This window comes from Daphnia pulex, chromosome 9 (genome assembly GCF_021134715.1).
Source record: "Daphnia pulex isolate KAP4 chromosome 9, ASM2113471v1".
In the NCBI taxonomy this organism is placed as follows: Eukaryota; Metazoa; Arthropoda; class Branchiopoda; order Diplostraca; family Daphniidae; genus Daphnia; species Daphnia pulex.
In genome coordinates this window covers 9,037,487-9,059,535 of record NC_060025.1, presented here as the reverse complement: position 1 = coordinate 9,059,535, position 22,049 = coordinate 9,037,487, and the positions used below count along the sequence as shown (strand labels likewise).

Genomic DNA, 22,049 nt, shown 5'->3' with positions numbered 1-22,049 from the left:
AAAAAATTGGCTGCTGAAAATGGATTGAAATAATTTACCAAAAAGTGGTAGGACAGAGACATGATTTCCAATTGACTTTGACTTTACACTGTGAGACAGAAAGTCAGAAGAGGAATCGACTGCAAGGGACGATGTGTTTAACTGATGTGACCGTCTCGGCTTTTATACCGGGACACTTTGTGCTGCCGAGTCCTACAGAAAGCGTCGCTCACCTTAGAGGCCATTGTGAAAGTGAAATCGTGTTTCGACGTCTTTGTATATGGTTAAAAATCTTACGCTGGGAAACAAATGCGTTTGAGACCGCCCCGTTTAAGGGCGTATAGTTTGACGGGCTTGGTTGACTATAAAAGGCACGAAAAGATTGGAGAAAAACACAGAACGTTGAAGAGCTTTCAGTGCTCGAACATCATATTCTCTTCCACAGGACTTTGTTTTCTCACCTAAATTCATCCGATATGTCTATCGTAGCGGTAAATAAAATTTGTTATTCGATTTTTATTTACTTAGACTATTAACGAATTGGAGACGTTTTAATCTTTTGATTAATTCATTTTACAGACGATTTTGTTGTTTTGCGCTGTCGGCGCTTGGGCTGAAGATTTGGTGGCCCAGGAACAGTACAGGTAACTTCTTTTCTTATTTGGTTAGAACAGTATTTGCTAATTAATATTGATTCTTAAATTTAGACCAGCTTACAAACCAGCGTACCCCGAGCCCCAATACCCGTCGTACAGCAAACCAGCAGCTTGTAAGTTAAATTTGTCCATTTGAAATTTAAAAATGCAATTAACTTTATTTTTATTTCCTGCACAGACCCATCGTACCCATCTTACCCATCGTACCCCGCTTACCCCAAGTACTGCGACCCAAAAGCCGCACCCAAATGCGCTGAAAACGCGACGGTCGGTTGGTGTTTGACCGACGAGGAATACCCCACCTACGAAGTCAAGGTATTGAATTTCGCATTAATGAAATAATTAATTAATAAATAAAAATACCTTTTTAAATTGGGCGATGGCCAATGATCAGTACGCCATCGACTACGATCCTTTAGTGTTGAAGAAATACGCCGACGTGGCCGACCAGTCAGCCAACGATTTGGTGGATGGCGTCAGCAAGGAACAAGAGGAGAAATTCGATTATTCTTTCTACAACGGCAAGCAGTTCGACCAGGGCAACTGGGTCGGTGGTGAGGGTTTCATCTGCCCCAGCGAGGTGGCCTACTCGCGTCCCCTGCGCGCCAAGAACACGGCCGGTGAGTGGCGCGTCATCGTCCAGGACATCGCCTGGCCGACTTACACCCAGACCCAGCGGACCGAGACTTGCTTGTTCCCCGAAGCCGCTTGCCGCACGTTGGCCCCTTGCCACTTGAGCAAGTGCCTCCAGAAGCACACCGTCCACCGCATGCTCTCCTTCGACCCGTGCGATGCTTACAAGGGCATCTTCATCGACACCTACAAGTTGCCATCGGCTTGCTCCTGCCACATTCCCGCCGTCAAGGCCTAAATTCCATTCAACCCCCCAACAAGACCCTACCCAAACGACCTCCAGGTAATACCAGAAACGACAAAAGTTAACGAGAGGGACTGCTTCCAATGAAAACGGTACCGCCAACCGTCCAAAAATCCTCTCCTTCACAGGGATCGTTTTCGGTATTCTCTGGACTTGTCTTTTATCCAGTCCTCCGAGCCTATCCTTTCACTCCTTTTTCTTTTCTCTCTTCCCAATTGTCGTCGTGATTGCGAGCCACTGAGAGTTCTTGTCAAACGAAATACAAAAGTATTTATGAACGAAATTTTGGTTCGTGTTTTTATTAAAATTAAGATTTCGACCGGTTGGCGTTTACAAAATGACAACAGTTCTCTTAACTTACGCCAGGGGAACTGTTTATCAAATCATTAGTTTTACCAAAATCGACCTTAATCATTGAATACATAATTCCATCATTTTTCAAACTTAAATTAGTATTTTGAATAAAATGCGAAATATTTTCTAGTTTACTGTCAAATCAAAATAAATGTTGTTAAATTAAAATTGAAGTGATAATGTTAAAGACAATGTGCTGAAAGATGAACGCCAATAGTTTACAGAGTATACTAGTCTATATAAATGGCAGCACTAATCACTAGATTTACAATTCAGGCTATATCTATCCATACGACAAAATGACGGAACAGGTAATAAAGAGCGTTTTATCTTGGTTTCCTTTTCTTTGGGATAAAAATGAAGTGGAAAGTCCAGAAAAAGAAAAAATCGAAATCCTAATTGATTTTGGAGAACAGGAAGGTAACGGAGGTCCGCACCCCACTTTTTACCATCCATATCAACATTGGCATGCTCCTTCTTCAACTCATCAAGATGGTTTTATGCCCCGCCCACCTCCGCCCAGTGTAATTCCACCGACGAGTCCTGGCTCCTTTCCAAACATGATGGATCGACTCCAACAACTGGAAAAGCGAATCGAGGCGTGCGAGATGGAAACTCTTGAATTTCAAGCGCAACTAAATGAAATTCAGGTGGAAACCAATGATCTCTATCAAAATCAGACTGGACCAGGAAACCCGACCGAAGTTGAAATGGACATTTACCGGAAGGAATTCCAGTCAAATCCGATTGTGCCATACATGATGCCCTATCATGGTAATGAAAATTGGTCCCCTACGTGTCTATCGCCGCCATCAGCAACTGAAAATCCATTTACCCCATACGGATACGGTGGTCTGTGATAATTCACATTTTTGGATCGAAAACAATTAACAAGTGTTTAATTTAAACAGTGTCACTGATGAATACACATTCGTAATTCAATTAAATCAAACCAATTTTATTTCATTTCTATTTTATTTAGACCAAAGTAAGAAAGTAAATATATGGAAGCTCAATCTTCAGTAAAATTTAAATAATGTGCGACGCATGCGCATGTTAAATATAGGTAGTATAGGACATTACATTAGGATATTACTCATATTAGTAGGAAAGATTAATAATTCAATGCAGTGGACTGCGAATGTGGCAAGAGCAGGCCGATGGCAACTTGTAGATGTCGATGAAGATTCCCTTCTGAGGATCGCAAGGATCGAAGGAAAGCATCCGCTGGTAAACGTATTTTTGCAGACATTTGCTGCCAAAACAAGGGGCCAGGGTACGACAAGCTGCACCGGGGAACAAACATTTTTCGACGCGATGGGTTTGGGTGTATCCGGGCCAGGCGATGTCCTGGACGATGACCCGCCATTCTCCATCGACATTCACTGCGCGGAGTGGACGAGCATAAACGACATCGCTGGGGCAGATGTATCCTTCACCACCAACCCAGTTGCCCTTCTCAAAGGTCTTGCCGTGGTATTCGGAATAGTCGAAATGTTTCTCCGACAAGGAGGTCAGTCCATCGACCAAATTGTCGGCCGATTGATCGGCAACATCTGCGTATTTCTTCAGCACCAACGGGTCGTAATCGATGGCGTACTGAATAGCAATAAATAAAGCATAAGCAATAATTAAACAGGTTGACAGGAAGGTGAAAACCAATACATTTACCTTGACTTCCTTCTCTGGATATTCAGTGTCTTTAAGACAAAATGTTTCAGTGCCGGTTTTAGCGCACTTTGGTGCCTTTCGTGAGTCGCAATAGTCGTACTCGCTTTTGTATTGCTGGCCGTAAGGAGCTGGATAGGCTGGTTTCGAATAGTATTGGGGCTCGGCAGCCGCTTCAGGTTCAGCAACAACTCCCAGGACGATGGCGAACATGCATAACTAAATTTTTGGAAACAACATTAAATTCAGTTAACAAATTTAATTATTTTTAGTGAAATCAATAATAAGTAAGAACTTACCATAAAAGTTTTCATTTTTATTTAATCTTTTTCCCGTGCTCTACGGTTGTGCGTATTAACAAGTTGTAATGCTGATTGCCAGTTGTTAACTGATACAGATTAACTAAAAGAGCTTAGGTTTTATACGCGTCCACTTATTCAGTGAACAATGCTCTCCGTGGCTTTCAGACAGTTGGGCTTGCACAATTTCAGTTTCACTCATTTCGACCAATAACCCTGTCCTAATTTGTCAGTCTCACTTTTATTTTGGTCAAGTCAAGTGAAGCTGTCAATTCATCAATGAGTGCAACAACTGAATAGATAACCAAAGAATTTTCGCTACGTTGAACAATGGTATCACCTTAATACGATTGAGGCTGATTCAAAGAAATTGTGGTTTTTACCTAAAGCTCTTTCTCTTTCTAATTTGATGAATTCAGTCCCATAAAGAAATACTACATTTGTTGTGGTGCAAAGACAGGGCATTGTATAAATAGCTTACTTGGTTTGTTTTCGGAATCAGTCGATTTGTGAGCAGAGAAGAACTCCAAACGTAGTAAATCATTCACCAACGTTATGTCTTTCAAATTGATGGTAAGTTATTCAGCATTAACTTTTTTAATTCTTTAAATTACATCAATAGCCTGCTCATGCAATATGAATTTTAAATATTTAGATTTTCGCATCTTTGATGGTGATTGGAGTTTTCTCCGACCCGGACCCCAACTATAAATCACACGCATACGATGCACAGCCCAGATACGAGTACGTCGAAATTCCGCACTGCGCCAAAAACACGACCAAGTCTTGGTGCCTGGAAGACTCTGAATATCCCCAACATGAAGTGCAACAAGCCCTGGACCAACACTACCAGGCCGTCTTGGCTTTCTACAAGGACAAACTGGCCAACACTGAGAACTCTGTCGACGAATTGGACAAGTTGAACGAAGAGGTTTACCTCTGCCCGAGTTCCACCGATTACGTCCGTCCTTTCCGGGCCATCAACGTCGACGGCAAGTGGCGGACCATCGTCAACGGCGTCGAGTCTTACGGCGTCAAGTACACGCAAACTGCTCGAATTGAAGAATGCGACGTGGTCGTGGGAACCACCTGCCCCTTGGTCCCGTCCTGCTACGAGTCCAAATGCGTCCAGAAAAATATTTTCCATCGCTTCTTGGTCTACAACCCACAAGACTACACCTTCCCTTTCGCCATTGAAAAATTCAAGTTGCCTGGATCGTGCGGATGCGTCGTTGGAGCTTTCCATCTTTAAAGAAACACATTTACGTTTTAGCAACAACCACATTATTTTGACAGAAAATGTTTAAATTATTTTGCGTGTCCTTTAATTAAAATAAATAAAATCCTTCAGCAAATAATTTCCTGAAATTTAATTAATTTAGAATTTAGCATTAAAAAAAATTACAAAGGAGAACAATAAAGAAAAGAGAAAAGGGAAGGGTAGTTGATTCATCACAACAAGCAAGATGGCGACCACATCGTCGAAAGATGTTGTGGCAGTGACAAGTGACACAACACACAAGAGTGAAATCATCATGGGGACTTTGTCAACGTACCATTTCTTATGAATATCCCTTACGGTAATACATTTCAAACTATATTTAAAACAAAGGAATGTGCTATTATTGCGGCTGATCAAATAATCACTCATGCTCTACGGTTCGGGTATGTTTCAAAATTCTAATCCCCATACTACAAAATTATATGATTTCTTAATGTGGTTGGGAATATCGTAAGCGCCTCGGTGGTTTTGTGAGGGGAAGCTGCGGTGGCCATACTGAATAACGAAATCATCTTGATTTTGAAAGAGAAAGTGCTGATGCTTTTATTCTTCTCTTTCCATCTGTTTAGATTTCATTCATTGACAGGCAGTCGTCCGTCAGGTACGGTATAGTCTGTAAATTGAATTCCAGTTTCTTTCAGTCTTTTATAACAAGTGAAATGGCAGTCATCTTGGTAAGCCAACAAATCACAGAATTTATTTTCAATCATGCAATTGTAACAAACTTATTAAATTTTGATACAGGTAATTATGTTTGCGTGCCTTGTTCATTGGAGTGAACCACTGAACCAATTAACATTCGAATCAGTCTGGCACCCTTCTACTTTGCACAGGTTTACTAGACCCCCAGTTTTATCTCGTCCGGCTCCACTCATTTACGGATCTCAAAGTCGTTCCGCTATTTTCTATAGTCCCCTACAACAACACAACAAACAACAACAAAGACCCCTGCAACAACAAACACCCCTACAACAACAAAGTCATTTAGGCCTACAAACCAAAGCGGTTGTCCTCCCACAGGTCACCACAACACCAGCAACAAAATTTACTAATTCTTGGAATGTAGTATCAAGTCGACCTAGAATAGCTTCCAATTCTCCAGAAATAATTTCAAGTCCTGTAAGAATCACTTCGAATCCAGTCATTTCATCCTCGACTTCGTCCAACATTATCTCAAATTCACCACTGATAGTATCCAACTCAAATATCCTTTTGAATTTGTGGAATGTTCTCTTGAATTCGACGATTTTACCCGTTGGTTACTCGAATGTTCTTTCCAATTACTCAATATTATCTGCCGATTTGCCTATCGTACCTTCGCAAAATACGTCGTCTTCCTCAATTGTGCTCTTGAATCCATCAGATGTGTTACTGGACACGTCTGAAAGTATTATTTCGAATTCTTCAACTGTTATCTCTAATTCTTCAAATGTCATTTCCAATTCTTCTAATGTAATCACTAATTCGTCGGCCCTGGAATTACCCTCACTTCAATTCTGTAATCCCATGGCATCACCACCGTGTGTCGACGCAAAATTTGGCTTCTGCATTAATGATGATGAGTACCCTCTCGAAGACGTCGAGGTAAATAGTTTCTGTACTTTTAAATTCTAATCGCATTTTATAACCTCCAATTTTCCATAGGTGGCCACCGAGTTCTCGAAATTGGCGGACCAGTTTAGTTACAAATTAACTTTAGAAGAAGACGAAAAACCAAGCCCAGTTAACAACACCAACGACGACGACTTGATTCAAGACAACACCTGCCTCTCCATTACTGTAACAATCAAGCCCCTTCGAGCCCGCAACATCGAAGGAGACTGGCGCGTCATCGTCCAGGACGTCAAAGACATAATCCAGCGTCAACAAGTGACCATTTGTTCTAGTCCAGACGTCGGCTGTTCAAATCCCGACCACTTTAGCCGAGTCTTTTGCTTCAACGGCAGGTGTAACCAGAAATACGTCGTCCAGAAATTTCTCGCCTACGATCCGTGCAACCCGGATCGCGATGTCTTTGTCGACTCTTTCAAAATGCAGTCGGAATGCAATTGCCGCATTTTACGCTCCCCTTGCCCTGTGTATAGATATGATGCTTGACCACCTTTTTAACTGAAATTGCATCATACACACTTGAACGAAGTATGACGATTAGTTTGTTACTTTGTAGCGAAATCGGTTGCAAAGCGTTTCGAGGGAAAATTGATCGATAGAGAAAGTTGTAATGATGTGATCTAATATTACTGGACTAAAACCGATTGGGTTGATTGATATCCCAACACTAGCCGCAGCTTCATAGCGGTCGTGATGAAATATTCAATTATTCAATAACTGAAAACAGTCTGCAATGTATAAAATACAAACTTTCATTCTTGTTCGTCGTTAGTTCTTTAAAAGTAGCTGACGCAGTGGGAGCTCTACAAATTAATCTCATTATGGTAGGAACTCATCAAATTGTTATTAATAAATCATTATTTATTTCAAGGTTTAAATTATTAGGGCATCCCGGTTTTCCATGGAGTTTTTTCGGTTATCACTTTGTGCCTCACAATCGTTGCCGCTGACCTTCAACTTCCACTACCTGTACCATTAGCGTTCCGACCCCAAAACACGCAGGATCGCCCCATTAATACAGTCTGTAACTCGACAAATCCTCCTCCTTGTGCTGACAAAAGGTTTGGCTTCTGCATTAGCGACGATTCCTATCCTATGGACCACATCACGGTATGTTCCAAGTTCATTTTCAACTCTTTGACGCATACTAATCGTTATTATGCAACACAGGCTACCATTGAGAATTACTCTGAATTAGTGAATCAATTCAGCTACAAATCGATTCCAAAGGAGGAAATCATCCATCGTCCAATTAAAATTGATAAAAAAGGACCCTGTTTATCCACGAATGTTTTCATCAAACCCATTCGAATGCCCAGCATCAACGGAAATTGGCGCGTGATCGTTCAAGACGCCAAAGACATTATCCAGCGCGAACGGATCGTTCTTTGTACTAGAACGGGCGATGTCTGTCAGATGCCGCCGGAAAAGTTATTCGCACCTCTACAATGTCACACAAGTCGCTGCAGTCAAAAGTTTATTGTTCGTCAACTTTTAGCTTATGATCCTTGCGATCCCACTCGTGGTGTCTTTGTGGATTCTTTTAAAATTCCGTCGGCCTGCAGTTGCCTTTTTTCTCGTTCAACATGTTGAATAAAAAGATTAAATGAAAAACTATTGGTTAAATATTTATTGATCAGTTGCAGCAGCAAAAGACGAGTCTCTTGTTATGAAAAATACATTTACATTTGGGTGTGAAGATTTTTGTGCCATCTGGATTAATTAGCTACTTGCAGTTCCGGCAGGATCTTTTAGTAAAACCACTTTTATCATTTTTGCCGTTTGGATTCATTCAAGCGATAAGGGATCGATATCGATTTTTAATGGTTTTGATTAATAAGACAGCCAGTAGAGTAGAAGAAAAGTGTCGTCTGCTCTTTTTTGATAATAAACAAATGAGACGAAGGTTCAAGATAAACAAACCGGAATGAAGACTAGGCTAATGAAGACATCGAAATTCAGCTGAAGGTAAAATTCAATTTGAAATTATTGACTAAAGTTAAGTATGTTTTAAATTTTTAAAGTCAATTTGGAAAGCAATCATGTTTATTTGTGAAAACATCTTGAAACACTAGCCTATTTGCATATTGCTTTTCGAGATTACAATTAGAAAACTTATGAATTAGAAAATCATTTAACCATCTAAGTTTGCAGGTTGACTGTCAGCAAATCATTCCAGTGTTGTGCATGCAGGAAAATCACAAGTCTGAACAATCACGTTGAATCACATTGAAAACAAGATAAACATAACATTTCAGGTTCCCTTTAACTCTTTCGTCATTCAGCAGTGTATTAAAATGATGGTAGTTTCAAAAGTTTTATTTCGCTAATATATCTTTATTTACAATTTTAAACATCCTGATTTTCTTAGAGAAACAACACACTGGAATGATTTGCCGAGAAATAACCTATATGTTGCACACTTTAGATTGTTGTACTACCAACAGAAACATAGTCAAATGGGTTGCAACATGGGTCTAATGTTTGCTGCTAAACACGGCAGATTACTAATGATTACGTTAGCTCTTTCGAACTCGCTTTTATTGCAGCATTTTGCTAATTCAATTCCCATTTCAATATTAATATATTTTTCTGCGTACATTTTCAGCCAAAGTATTTTAGCTTAATTGCTTCTGTCGGCGTTTCCCCACATAAAAAAGAAACAAGAAAGCAGCCAGCTTTGTATGACCCATTTATTTGGATAATACGGAGGTGTTAGTTAACAGTCGTCAGTGTTAGTTGAGCATGCAAGATGCCGTTTTGTCTTTGTCAAAGTAAGGTGAATTACATAATAGAGAATTTTAGTGTTTTGGGTCGTTTAGTGAAGTCCGGCGGGAATGTGGCAAGAGCAGGTCGATGGCAATTTGTAGATGTCGATGAAGATTCCCTTCTGGGGATCGCAAGGATCGAAGGAAAGCATCCGCTGGTAAACGTATTTTTGCAGACATTTGCTGCCGAAACAAGGGGCCAGGGTACGACAAGCTGCACCGGGGAACAAACAAGTTTCGAAGCGTTGAGTCTGGGTGTAACCAGGCCAGGCGATGTCCTGGACGATGACCCGCCATTCTCCATCGACGTTCATTGCGCGAGCAGGACGAGCGTAAATGACGTCACTAGGGCAGATGTATCCCTCTTCGCCGGACCAGTGTCCTTTTTCGTTGAACTTGCCGTTGTAGTCGGAGTAGTCGAAATGGTCTTCGGCCAAAGAAGTCAGTCCCTCGACCGAATTATCAGCCGATTGATCGGCAACATCTGCGTATTTCTTCAGCACCAACGGGTCGTATTCGATGGCGTACTAGAAATGAATTAGGCAAAAATAATTAAACAGTTGGTTGAAATCAAAGTAAGAACTTAACTCACTTTGACTTCTTTCTCTGGGTATTCAGTGTCTTTAAGACAAAAAGTTTCGGTGCCATTATTCGAGCACTTTGGTGCCTTGCGAGGGTCGCAGTAATCGTACTTCGGGCCATAGGCAGCTGGATAAGCTGGTGGTGCGGGAGCTGGATAAGTTGGCTTAGGATATGCTGGTGGTGCGGGATAAGTTGGCTTAGGATAGGCTGGCTTAGGGTAAGTTGGTGATGCCGGGTACTTGGGATAGGTCGGTGCAGTTGGATAAGTTGGTTTAGGATAAGCTGGTGGTGCTGGATAGGATGGTCTAGGGTAGGCCGGATAGGCGTGTTTCGGATAGTGCTGAGCTTCCGCAGTCAATTCCGGCTCGGAGAGAACTCCAAGAAAGGCGACACTCAAACATAACTAAATAATGGCACCAAGAATTTAATTAATTTGACTGTGCCTTTATAATTGAAGACTGAAATGACTTACCAAAATGGTTTTCATTTTCAATTCAGAGTAGATAATTTATGTCGGGCTGTTACTGAGTCGATGATTGTCAGCTCTCAACTGATGAAAATTACTAAGAAGAAGGAGGACTTTATACACTGACTCCCCTTCAGTGATCACTGCTCCTCAAACTGACATTCGAGGGGGTCCAACAATCTAAAACTGAATTTCAGTTTCCCTCTTGTCCCTGATCTAATTCGAGTTTCAACTTTTTCACTTGTTTTTTAATGTTCTAGACGCTGTGGTTTAACTTGATCAGCTTACCGTGTCTTACTTTGGGTATGTGCGAACCTACGTAAAGAAACCCTCATGCATTTGTTTCGCTCTATTGCTTCCCTGCACGTTACTATGTTCAACCTTATTTTGTGTTTTCCCAAGCCATGCTGGGACGTAGAAATCTTATCGGTTAACGAGTACCTTGGTGAATTACGTATGCTGCAGTCTAGTCCAATTGCAAAGTAAAATTATGCTGACATGTTAGTGAGAAATGCGGAGAAATGCTGATTTGACACTACAAACAGTATACGCGGAAAGGCCCTTAATTATTGTTATTTATTAAAATGTTTTCTTATCGTCTAGATGGAAGTCATAGGTGTGTCCAAGAAAGTGTGTTTTATCGATTGGCCAGACAATCTGTTGGAGCATTTCTTGCGGTTGGCCGCAGATACTCACCTCGATCTCGATTCCGAGCCCATCAGTGGAACGTTACAGACGTCTTGCTTCTGTGGGAGCAATACTTGGGTATAAATAAGACTTGCTGCATTCGTTTCAATAGTGTCATTCTCAGACTAAACTCGGTTAGAATAACACTTGCAGTTCCTCAGATTATCAGAATGTCTATCCGATTAGCTGTAAGTACAAAATGAATCCCTACAATACTCTCTCATTGAATTTCAAATTGTTTTTGTAGATTTTTGCTTCGCTGATGGTGATTGGAGTTTTCTCCGACCCGGATCCCAACTATAAACCACCTGCGTACGGTGCCCAGCCCAGATACGAGTTTGTTGAAATCCCACACTGCGCTAAAAACACAACCAAATCTTGGTGCGCGGAAGACTCTGAATATCCCCAAAATGAAGTTCAACAAGCCCTGGATTACCACTACCAGGCCGTCGTGGCTTTCTACAAGGACAAACTGGCCAACACTGAGAACTCTGTCGACGGACTGGCCAAGTTGAACGACGAGGTTTACCTTTGCCCAAGTTCCACCGATTACGTCCGTCCTTTCCGGGCCATCAACGTCGACGGCAAGTGGCGGACCATCGTCAACGGCGTCGAGTCTTACGGCATCAAATACACGCAAACTGCTCGAATTGAAGAATGCGACGTGGTCGTGGGAACCACCTGCCCCTTGGTTCCGTCCTGCTACGAGTCCAAATGCGTCCAGAAAAATATTTTCCACCGCTTTTTGGTCTACAACCCACTTGACTACGCTTTCCCTTTCGCCATTGAAAAATTCAAGTTGCCTGGATCGTGCGCTTGCATAGTTGGAGCTTTCCGCCTTTAAAAACAAATTTTCTTATTAGTAGCGTAACGTCTTATTGATAAGCAATGATCACATTATTTTGAAAGAAAACGTTTAAATTATTGTGCGTGTCCTTTAATTTAAATAAATAAAATCCTAACGCAAATAAAAACGTTTGAAGGATTTATTGGCCTAATTTGTACATTTTCTCAATAAAATATTCACACGGAATTAGGTGGAAAGGAACGGATTTCAAACTAACTTAAAGTTAAGGATCAACCGTGCTTGTAAATGCCTCTTTCCTCCTGGACGTTTGAAGATTCAGCGCGATAAAAACGACTGACTGCGGCCATTTAAATCGGGAGCTCAGAAACGGGTACTGCCGATGCTGTAAAATAAGAAGCTAAAGCCGTCTGCCGTACTGGACAAGCATTTGTTTCCATAGAACTTGGGCTCCAATTTGTAAACCTTGAAGAAGAAGAAAAAAAGAACTATTTAAATTATGGTATATTTTAAACAAACAATATAGAACTTTTACCTGTGTCTGTTCACTTTTAGTGTCCATGCTACAACTTTCAATTAGCCTGGAATGAAGTACATCTGGAATAGAGTATAAGATGAACTTTTTCAATTGAGTGGAATTGTAGTGGTTTGAAAGATCAATTGTGTTTTTCACCTGGAGTTTCGACAGCATGAAGAGTGTCACCATATGTATGCAACCTAGGATGTGAATTGTTGGGTATTTTAAGTGCTTCAGCCAACAGTGTTTTCTTCAATTCCATTTTATTTGCTGATTGCGAGCTGTTAAATTTTGACAGCAACTCCATAAACAATTTGATGCTTCCTGTTCCTTTTCTGGACTTTATATTTGTCTCTATAGTTTCATAATTTTTCGGGTCACCAAGATATTAATCAAAATCCGGAACTGGTTCCCATGATTGACTGGTGAATTGACGAAACTGACTGAGCACAGTTTTATTCGGTTAAAAATTTACCCAATGCCAATGGTAAATTTCTGGACATGGAAATTAGAATCATCGTTTTCTTCAAACAAAGTAAACAGCGTAATCTCATTTTTTCTAGTGAAAACGTACAGTATTCCTAATAGATTTAAAATTAAACCATAAACTGAATTAAATAAAAAACAATCAAAACAATCCAAATACAACTTGGTTAGTAGCAGACGGCAATCTGCTCCAACACCGCCAGAGTTGGTGTTTCATAATTATTTATAAGTAAACTCTGAAAAAAGTTATAAATTATCATTTTATTCCTTAAAATAATTTTTAAAAATCTTTTATTAGTTGAAATTTCCAATAAGTTTTAAAATAAACTAGAATGAATTCCTTGAAATATATTTCTGAAGAGTCCTCTGACGGCGATCTGACACCGCAGGTATTCGTCTTCTCCGGCGTCTTTGACTGTTAGCACGCCACGTTCAGTTATGTCGGGAGAACAAGATGGAGAGTGTTGTCGAAATCTGGCCCCATCTAACAGGTGATTGAAGTTGAAACTTTTCCCTCTTAATTTTAATGTTTGAATTTGTGTTTTTTTTTATGAAAATTTGTTTTCTGTTGTGTCGTAAATGTTTCAACCAAAGCTTAAGCATAGGTTTTTTCCAGTACGTTTAATTTTCATGTGAAAAATTCTCTTTATGTGGCAAGCTCATGAGTTCTCGGTCTCTGACCGTGAGAACCTCGTCGTTCATGAGCATTGATTTCTCGGTCTCTGACCGTGAGAATCTCGTCGTCCATGAGCATTGGCTAAAATTTATTTTTCAAGTAGAAAAGTAGTTAAAACTTCTGATAGGTTTCGTGTGATAAATAGTTGCATATTGAGCGAATTGGTTCTTTGTTTTTACATCTGTGCCCCTGTTGTGAGTCGAATCAAAAGTATTTCTTAAATAATCATAGACTTTATACCGTTTTTTTTATCAGCGACTTCAGTGTAACGACAAGGCAAAGGATAGATAACGCTCGTGTTTTCATTCGTGTTCCCTGTACAATGTGAAATAATTTCACAAGAATCAGTATACTCGCCTCCATTAGTAACCAATTCATCTTCTTTTTGGTATGTGGAATGCACAGCTGGTAGTTTTTTTTGTTTCGCACACTGATCCATATGTGTAGACTTCTAGGTGGTTGGTGTTTGGAATCCGAGTGAGTGAGTTGAATAATTGGTTTGTTTGATTCTATGGCTTGTTTCTTTGTGAGGGGGAAGTAGTTCGTGGGGATTGAAAAGTGTCATGGTGGGAGGGCTTCCACTTCAGGTGTCCGCGAGGAAGGCTTTTTGATAAATTTTTTGCCAGTTGGGTCCAGTTTCCTTAAGTGAGTTATTGCTGCTGGGGTGCTGTTGGTTTTCCACTTGTTTGTCTTTTAGTGTTTTATTTCTTTTTCGGTTTTACCGACATTGTGGATTGAAACGACAGTCTTATCAATGTGGATATTTGTGGCATTTCAGCTTTTGCTAATGAGGCCTAGACACGTCGTAGCAAAGTCAACGCTGATCAGAGAGGAGTGGCCTGAGTATCAGAATTCAGGATATCTATCAGTATCAGTCGACATTCTTGTCTTTTTCATTAGACACGTCGTGAATAAATCGGTAGCATTATCGCAATGAAACATTTATCTTATTCATTTTTGAGAGCATAAACGCAAATACGACCGCGTTACAATTGTTCAATCTTTCACGAACGTAATATTTTGTTCTTTTATTTTCGTCTTTTGTTGCTATCTTTACGTTGTCGAGCGCATTGATGAGTTTCAAAACGATTGTCTTTTTTGAAGTGTCATGTTTCGTTTCAAATTTGTCTCTTGATAAATTTGTATGTGTTAATTCTTTTTTTTTCTTCATTTAGGTGGTAAGAACGCTTCGCTAAACGTTTTACCCACAGCTTTAGTGACAGCAAAGTGGTTCGGGAAAGACTCTCCCTGATGCAATCATTCCGTAACGGCTGTGATTCATTTGCAAACGAATAATCCGACGTAAATTGAAATCGTTTAACGAAACCATTTAGAAGTTCTAAATGGATTGGAGTTTTGTTGTGTCCGCGTCAATTGGTAACATGGAAGCGGTGGGTTCAAATCACTGTTGGAAGTCCATCAGGATTGGGAGGAACAATATCATGTTTAAAGTTAAAATTCTCATGCTGAATGCTCAAGACCTCAGCTTCGCGCTTTTCCTTGCTGAGACGCGTTTTCATTAATTCGATTCGTTGACACAATTCAATGTTTTGATCGGTTGTAGTGCGTTCTTTATCGCGGATAAGAGTGACATAGAACGTCGTTTTTTTACGGGTGTGTGTTCTTTCCTTCCGTCTGTGTTTTTTGTGTCAGCGTCAATTGGCAATATGGAAGCGATGGGTTCAAATCTCTGTTGGTAATCCAACAGGAATTTTCAGTTGGGAGTTGAACATTGGTCCAAGTGTGACTACATTTCGACTTCTAACTGCGAGTAACGTGTTGGACTCCCAACGGCAAAAGCGCACAGGACGCGGGCATAAAAAAGAAGTACTCAATTGGTGGTTATTTTGGGCTTTGGGTTTTTTGGGCTTCGGGAACACACCATCCCTATTTTTCGTTTTTTTTTTTTTTTTCACAATCCCTAAAAATGTATTAAAAAAACAGCAATTTCATTTTCATTTCATTGATCATATGACTACATATTAAGTTTGAAAAACATTACGTGATCAAAAATTAATTTCAGGTAAAAAAAACCTTAAACCCTACAACTTGTGGAGCCGGAAAACGAATTTTCGCAGTACTCGTATGTGCTTTGTCCTGTCAGTGGTGTGTTTTTGTGCATGTTGAAGCTTTTGTTAGTATTGATGTTAGACCCTTTGGGGCACCATTGGCGTAGGATTAGTTTAGTTAGTGTAGGGCCAATGGTGAAGGCCACCAAGTTGATCTGAGCCGGTATCATGGGCCAGCAATTTGGTGTCTTTTATTGACTGTGTCCAAACAGCTAGTGTGCAATGAGTATGCCCTCATTTTATTCATCAGCCCAATCCCAGATATGAAACGTGATATTAAGAAGGACAAGCGCAAGGAAGTTGAGTGATCAATCTCCTCCTGAGAAAATTTTGAAGAAGCGACAGCCATCTCCGACTCCGGTAACAACATTTAATTGCGGTGAATTTGTGTGAAGAATGTTCTGTTAATAAATTTTGGTTTCGATTTCGAAGATAAGGAAGTCGTCGTCCGGATCTGAAGAGTCGGAAGTAGAAAAATCCGGTCTGGAGAATCGTTGAGCGTCGAATCTACTCCAGACAAAAAGAAACGCAAGAAGAAGAGAAAGGAAACCTCTTCTGAATCGTCAGACGTGAGTGCCGACCCTAAAATTAAATTGAATAATTAGAAGTTTATTTAAAACGAATTTTTCAATTTTTTCAGGAATCTGGCGATTTGGAAGAAAAGAGGAAAAAGAAGAAGAGCAAGAAAGAGAAGAAGGAGAAAGAAGTCAAAGAAAATCAAATCCAGAAGGTGTCATGATTCTGACGAATCAGAGGTGAGTGATTTCAAGCTTTTAATTATTGTCAGTCGTCAGCGGTTGTCAGCTATTCGTGACTTGTGCCTACTATTCCTACTCCAACTGCGTCATTTCGATCCTAGTATTCAGAGTATGAAATTTATGAAAGCTAATCACGTGGTACTCTTGACAATGAAGTGGGCCATATAGTGGCCACCGTGTCGCTAACCCGCGAATATTTTTTTCCCAGGTTGTTTTCCAACCTTTCCTTTTGCTTGGAATCTCTTTTTTGGAATGACAATGAATTTGACTTTTAAAAAATGTTGTAACCGTTTGCAGGTGCCGCGATTGAGGATGGCCGACTGCGCTCCGGCGATCGACTTTTGGAGGTCAACGGCGTGGAAATGACGGTCAAGACTCAGAGCGAAGTGGTTAGCCTTTTGCGCAACATTCCCAGTGGCGGTGTCGCCCGTCTCCTAATTTCCCGACAGGAAACGGAAGAAGAAATCCAACAGTCGAACCAACTGCAAAATCAACAAGTTCAATCGTCGTCTCAGCTTCAATCGTCGACTCAAACTCAGAAGACGAGCCCCAAATTGCCCAGGCAGATGAAATCCATCAGCAGGGCCAGCGAAGAGAGTCTGCTGCTCCTGCCCTGGAAGCAGCGCGAGATTCTCACGCTCGACATTCCCGTCCACGACACGGAAAAGGCCGGCCTCGGCATTTCAGTCAAAGGCAAGACGACTTCGTCATCGGGAAATGGCACCAGCGACCTGGGCATCTTCATCAAGTCGGTCCTGCACGGAGGAGCCGCTTCCAGGGACGGCCGGCTCTGCACCAACGACCAGCTCCTTCACGTCAACGGCGTCTCTCTGCAGGGGCGATCCAACACGGCTGGAAGGTCAGTCGCAGGACGACACGGTGAACGGAACGGTTCGACTGGGCGGCAACGGGGGCGACAGCTCCGGCAGTTACGATCATTCCGGAGGCAGCAGCGACCAATCCGGTTCCACCGTCATTTTTGTCAGCGGAAGCGGATCAGACAGTCGTGAGAGAAATCTCATGAAAGACAATCGACTCTCCGGAATCTCTTCTGACCTCCGCAACGAGAGTTACTACCGGGTAAGTTTCAACTTTTGATTTTTCCCCAGTTGAATTTGAATTTGAATTTAATTTTGTTTTGGTTTTATTTTTGAAGGCCACGCACGAAACGTGGAACACGACGCAGTTGCAGGAGACTTTGATGAGTTCGTCGAAATTGAACGGTGGGCACCAGACGAGTGTGGTGCAGCAGGGTCCAGGGCGGAAGCAGCATTCGCAAAACAGCCCAACGGTCCACTTGACGCCGGGCGAGGTGGTTTCGATTGACGGTGATTACCTGCCGCAGTCGAGGCCACGCCCACCCTCTATGATGTTGATGTCGACGTCCAACGGTTCCTCGGTGGCCTCTACACCGGATACGACCATGAACTTGCCTTGGCAGCAGCAACAACAACATTCCAATAATAACATTCGTGGTCCCGGTGGTCAACGCTCTGGACCGACGGATGGACGCGACCGACCGTGGCCCAATGCCGAGCAGCCGCAGCCGCCCCAGAGTCCCCTGTCGGAAACATCCATGCGATCCGATGGACGTCCCAGCGATTCGGAAGCGCCCACCTACACCAGCCAGTACGTCACGTTTTTTATTTTTTGTTTTGATTGTTTCGTGAAATTCTTTTTATTTGTCATTTCATTGTTTTATTTTCTTCTCTTTCTTTAAAAGGGAAACATAAACAAACCTACTCCAACTGCGTCATTTCGATCATAGTATTCAGAGTAGACATTATCTCTGTCAGTATCAAAGCTAATCGCGTGTTGACACTGAAGCGGGCTATTTAACAACTGGCAACTGGAACGAATTTTCAAAATAATTCGCTCTTTAGTCAACGATGCATCTTCATTATGCACGACGGACAAGAATTTCGGCATCTGATTGCATGTATTAGTCTTAAAATGGATTTGTCATGCCCAATAGTTCCGTCATTCCGTGTACGGCAGTGGAGGTATCCGCTCTACTTTCGAGCTGTTCCTCTAACTTTTACATCCTATTGGCCTGATACCGCTTGCTCCTCATGCGTTTCTTTGTTCTCTTGGATTGTCAGCGATATATTGTTAGTACAGCTTCACTCTACTTTTCGACCCGGTTCCTCAGCAGCAGGAGGTTGACTTTGATTTGACTAGGGTCAGCAAAGTTGAGCTACCGATTCCTAACTCGCCGTTTTTCTGCCTTTTTCTAATTTCCCTATCGATCAAACTGGGTCTTCATTTCATGCGACAGACATTTCACCAAATGTGCATTTGGAAATAGGTGACGATTTGCATTCGTCGCTAGATAACAGCTAGTTTGACCTTTGGCCGCTAGATACACTTATTTTTGTTTTATTCAGAATTAACAGATTCGGGCAGCATTTGGTGTTGCGTGTTTCACCCCTTAAGGTAAAATAGTGTTTCATTGACTTGTTAAAATAAAGCGTTCTATTCTTGTCAATATCTTAGAATGTTGTTATCCGATGTGCTCATTACTGAGAAAAAATTTTAACAAGGCCAATGGAACTGGTTTAATCGGCATTCAATTTTATTTTTTTTACTATGTCCAGTAAAGCTGAAACTGCTGACGTCTTGTCTTGACCAATCCGTTTCATTAGCATTCTCCAAATTTCTTTAAAAGGTAAACAGTTTCATATGCAGGCTTTGTGTATTGGTTGGGTTACGTAATCGCCTGAACAGTCGCTGTGATAAAATTTTTAAGTTATGCGATAGAGTTGTTGTTTACTTTAAAGAGGAAGAATCAAACTATTTTGCATAGACATGCATTCAGCCATGTCTATAATTTTCTATCACGATAACTTCTACGTATATTTATCTCAAAAATCTAGAAATATGTTTCTGTTAAACAAAAAACCGTTCGTGAATTGATTTCGGGAATTCTTGAACCCTTTGAGGCAGAGTTGGGAGGAGTGCACTCTTCTTTTGATCTCGCTTGGAGCGAACTTAAATTAACGTGTTTTTTTTTCTTCCGCAATGTCAAGGATGATGTAAACTAAAAAAAAACCCACAAGAATCATGTCAAAAAGAATTCGTTCTGCGGGTTAGCTATGTGAATGCGATTGTTATGCCAACATTTTTAATTTATTCCCCATACCTGTATAGGGCTCAGTTGAGAAATAAGTCGTGACTAGAATTCTTTATAGGGAAGAGTCGGTGGATATTAAAATAAACGCATCACGAACTGTTCACCTCAACCGGTTTACGAAAATAGATCTACGGACTATGGCTATCACGTTGTTGCCCTCGTCCTGTCGGCAAGGTCGTCGCAGCTTGACAGACTGCTTCTCCTGATCGATAATACGGTATTCTTTATTGTGAAGATCATGGTTTCGGTCATCATCCACCCATCATACGGCATTATATTTTCCTAGATTTAGAGCTACATTTTAATTTTAACAACGGAGCAGATGATTCATTCGCGGAAAGAAACATGTCAGATTGATTTGGCCGGCCAAGCTCAATTTACTATAAAACATTTTCTTATTATTGTTGCTGCTAAATCGAGTGAACTCATCTTGAATGAAGAATTTTCCCGATCCATGACACCGGTTTCAACTTATTAAATAAAGAAATCACCTCCCGTTGGTAGGAAGGGAAATTAATAGTTTCCCTTTATCTTTTAGGCTGTCATACATTAATGGTTGCGGGTTTTCCCAAATGAAATACGAGAGGTCAAGTGATGTCTCGGTTTCCCTATAACACGCACCAAATATGGCCAAAGCTCTTCCACGAAATGTAACTGTCCATTGTTGGATTCCTGATTCTGATTGCGTAACGTTTCTTTGTTTTTTTTTTTTTTTTTTTTTTTTTTTGTGTGTGTGAAGTTACAGGTTTTGGGCTTAGCTTGGAGGACGTTAAGGCTATGGTTAGCTAACGTAATGATAGAATTCATATAATGTTAAGTTATCGTTGTAATACTACCAAAGTACCAATAATCATAATATTTTTCTTCGTTCTCACATTGAATCCCTCGCCTTTAACTACTGAGTGCTCTGTAGTACAAATTATGCTTAAATCGCTTTAGTTGATTATAGATTTATTATTTATAAATTTATTAGTTTAGTTTGTCCTCATTCGACCTCCAGTCCTCGCAAAAATCTACATCAATTAAATTTTTCTTTGAAATCGTTCGGAGCTGGGCGTGCTGGCAACATTGTCTCATTAATCACTTTTTGTTTCTGGACGTGCACGTCTGCTTCGCGCTCAAACTCACTCCATCTCTCATTAGTCATCTGTTAGGTTTGGGAGTAACGAGTTAACGACTGGTATTCTCATTACTTGGACGTTTGGACCTGGACTATTTCATTTTTATTTGACAAGTTAAATTACTGCGTATCTTTCGTTTAATATCACAACGAATGATTTGCATTTATGTTCCATTTTTAATGCAGGTTAAGTGAATTGCCTCAGACCACGTTCCATCACACGATTGCCCAAGGTTTTTTCAACGATTTGGTTCCTGCATCTACCTTTTTCTGAAATTCAGGACCTGTCCTGGTTCATCTTTACCACAGTAAGTAAAATATTTACAGATCAAAGTATACACTGAATGTTTTGTTAATTTGCTCGTAATGCTTGATGATGAAGACAGCATGATATCATTTGATGGTGATATAATGGTGTGTGAACTTCTCTTTTATTGATTCATGTAGAAAAAGAAGCTATTATATCATTATCGACTTTTAGCCAAGATTAGTGTTAGCCACCAGTTTTTTGTTGAGCCTTTTTAGTCTGGGTTCTTTCAGTTTATCAAAAGGTGTTTGCAATCTGGTAACTTACAAGTTACATCTAGAAGTTGTAGTGACCTGCAGAGACGAACATTTGACAGTGTAGAGCAAGTCCTTTCTTTCAGGTCCTTTCTTTTGTTTCCTTTTAAGGTGCCCCTAGCTGCTTAGTTTGAATTGAGTTGGAAGAAGCATGGATTGAATTACACAACACTGCATAACAATGTCTCCCAGAAAAAATATGCAAATTATCAAAGATTTATCTATGGCCATGTAGTTGGCTGAACAAGCCTGAAGCCCATTATTCATCATAGTGCTAGAGATCAAGCAATATTATTAATACTGTAACTGATACTTCATACTTACCATCTGTGCAAACCTTTCTGGCTAGTTGAGTATCTTATTATGTCTAAATTAGATTGTTCTTTTTCAGATGGATGAGCAGTGAGGACCTAAGATTTCCGCTATGATGCTCCTGATTTTCAATTCACCGTTCCCATTCTGAAATGCTCGGTACTATAATCCGCATGAATTGCCATCTGTCGTCGATGTTGGAGGTCGATCGGACGAAATACTGGTTCAGCTCACCCTGTTATTCAAGATAGGGAAGACGGGCATTCATTTCATTCCGGAAGCACCGATATCCACCACTTCCACTTCAGTGCTGAAACAACCGCCTCTGTACTGATCACTTTTTGAAGTGAACTACTTCACTGCTACACCAGTTTAAGTGTAAT

The 22,049-nt window shown here is 40.8% G+C and overlaps 8 protein-coding genes across 15 annotated transcripts in view; 4 read left to right on the top strand and 4 right to left on the bottom strand.

The window, feature by feature from the left end:
* LOC124203328 (protein spaetzle 5-like) overlaps window positions 1-179 on the bottom strand; it is a 28,443-nt gene extending 28,264 nt beyond the window's left edge. For 2 of the 4 annotated variants that reach the window (XM_046600078.1, XM_046600076.1), the window contains exon 1: window positions 39-179. In XM_046600078.1, the coding sequence (XP_046456034.1) occupies window positions 39-62 (24 nt within the window). In that variant the 5' untranslated portion in view covers window positions 63-179. The remainder of the gene's footprint in view (window positions 1-38) is intronic. The other 2 variants (XM_046600079.1, XM_046600075.1) reach the window with 2 other exon arrangements.
* Window positions 1-1,795, top strand: part of LOC124203326 (neurotrophin 1-like) — a 28,226-nt gene extending 26,431 nt beyond the window's left edge. The window contains exons 1-5 of one of the 2 annotated variants that reach the window (XM_046600068.1): window positions 205-470; window positions 559-623; window positions 687-748; window positions 814-950; window positions 1,030-1,795. In XM_046600068.1, the coding sequence (XP_046456024.1) occupies window positions 456-470; window positions 559-623; window positions 687-748; window positions 814-950; window positions 1,030-1,506 (756 nt within the window). In that variant the 5' untranslated portion in view covers window positions 205-455 and the 3' untranslated portion in view covers window positions 1,507-1,795. Of the gene's footprint in view, window positions 1-204; window positions 471-558; window positions 624-686; window positions 749-813; window positions 951-1,029 lie in introns of those variants that run through there. The other variant, XM_046600069.1, reaches the window with a different exon arrangement.
* Window positions 1,796-2,827: 1,032 nt separating this feature from the next.
* Window positions 2,828-3,988, bottom strand: LOC124203319 (neurotrophin 1-like). Its single transcript, XM_046600059.1, has 3 exons — window positions 3,834-3,988; window positions 3,538-3,753; window positions 2,828-3,465 (listed from the first exon to the last, which is right to left on the bottom strand). The coding sequence occupies exons 1-3, from the start codon at window positions 3,846-3,848 to the stop codon at window positions 2,989-2,991; spliced, it is 708 nt and encodes a 235-aa protein (XP_046456015.1). The 5' UTR covers window positions 3,849-3,988; the 3' UTR covers window positions 2,828-2,988.
* Window positions 3,989-4,306: 318 nt separating this feature from the next.
* LOC124203320 (protein spaetzle-like) lies at window positions 4,307-12,214 on the top strand. Of its 3 annotated transcripts, none has more exons than XM_046600062.1 (3): window positions 4,328-4,406; window positions 4,489-4,506; window positions 11,495-12,214. In XM_046600062.1, exons 1-3 carry the CDS (start codon window positions 4,389-4,391, stop codon window positions 12,071-12,073), a joined length of 615 nt encoding a protein of 204 aa, XP_046456018.1. In that variant the 5' UTR covers window positions 4,328-4,388; the 3' UTR covers window positions 12,074-12,214. The 3 variants fall into 3 exon arrangements, with proteins under 3 accessions (XP_046456017.1, XP_046456018.1, XP_046456016.1); XM_046600060.1 differs by lacking the exons at window positions 4,328-4,406; window positions 4,489-4,506 and adding exons at window positions 8,601-8,694; window positions 11,146-11,417 and having other exon boundaries at window positions 11,477-12,214; XM_046600061.1 differs by lacking the exon at window positions 11,495-12,214 and having other exon boundaries at window positions 4,307-4,406; window positions 4,489-5,191.
* Window positions 5,283-7,255, top strand: LOC124203317. Of its 2 annotated transcripts, none has more exons than XM_046600056.1 (4): window positions 5,283-5,498; window positions 5,685-5,789; window positions 5,860-6,699; window positions 6,760-7,255. In XM_046600056.1, exons 2-4 carry the CDS (start codon window positions 5,775-5,777, stop codon window positions 7,210-7,212), a joined length of 1,308 nt encoding a protein of 435 aa, XP_046456012.1. In that variant the 5' UTR covers window positions 5,283-5,498; window positions 5,685-5,774; the 3' UTR covers window positions 7,213-7,255. The 2 variants fall into 2 exon arrangements, with proteins under 2 accessions (XP_046456012.1, XP_046456013.1); XM_046600057.1 differs by having other exon boundaries at window positions 5,296-5,413.
* On the bottom strand, window positions 9,405-10,690 carry LOC124203318 (neurotrophin 1-like). The gene is made up of 3 exons (XM_046600058.1): window positions 10,549-10,690; window positions 10,087-10,479; window positions 9,405-10,021 (listed from the first exon to the last, which is right to left on the bottom strand). Exons 1-3 carry the CDS (start codon window positions 10,561-10,563, stop codon window positions 9,545-9,547), a joined length of 885 nt encoding a protein of 294 aa, XP_046456014.1. The 5' UTR covers window positions 10,564-10,690; the 3' UTR covers window positions 9,405-9,544.
* Window positions 12,202-13,226, bottom strand: LOC124203322. The gene is made up of 3 exons (XM_046600063.1): window positions 12,708-13,226; window positions 12,570-12,631; window positions 12,202-12,499 (listed from the first exon to the last, which is right to left on the bottom strand). The coding sequence occupies exons 1-3, from the start codon at window positions 12,856-12,858 to the stop codon at window positions 12,398-12,400; spliced, it is 315 nt and encodes a 104-aa protein (XP_046456019.1). The 5' UTR covers window positions 12,859-13,226; the 3' UTR covers window positions 12,202-12,397.
* Window positions 13,227-16,854: 3,628 nt separating this feature from the next.
* LOC124203310 lies at window positions 16,855-20,172 on the top strand. Its single transcript, XM_046600050.1, has 4 exons — window positions 16,855-17,620; window positions 17,697-18,169; window positions 19,138-19,208; window positions 19,732-20,172. The coding sequence occupies exons 1-3, from the start codon at window positions 17,258-17,260 to the stop codon at window positions 19,166-19,168; spliced, it is 867 nt and encodes a 288-aa protein (XP_046456006.1). The 5' UTR covers window positions 16,855-17,257; the 3' UTR covers window positions 19,169-19,208; window positions 19,732-20,172.
* Window positions 20,173-22,049: the final 1,877 nt, after the last annotated feature.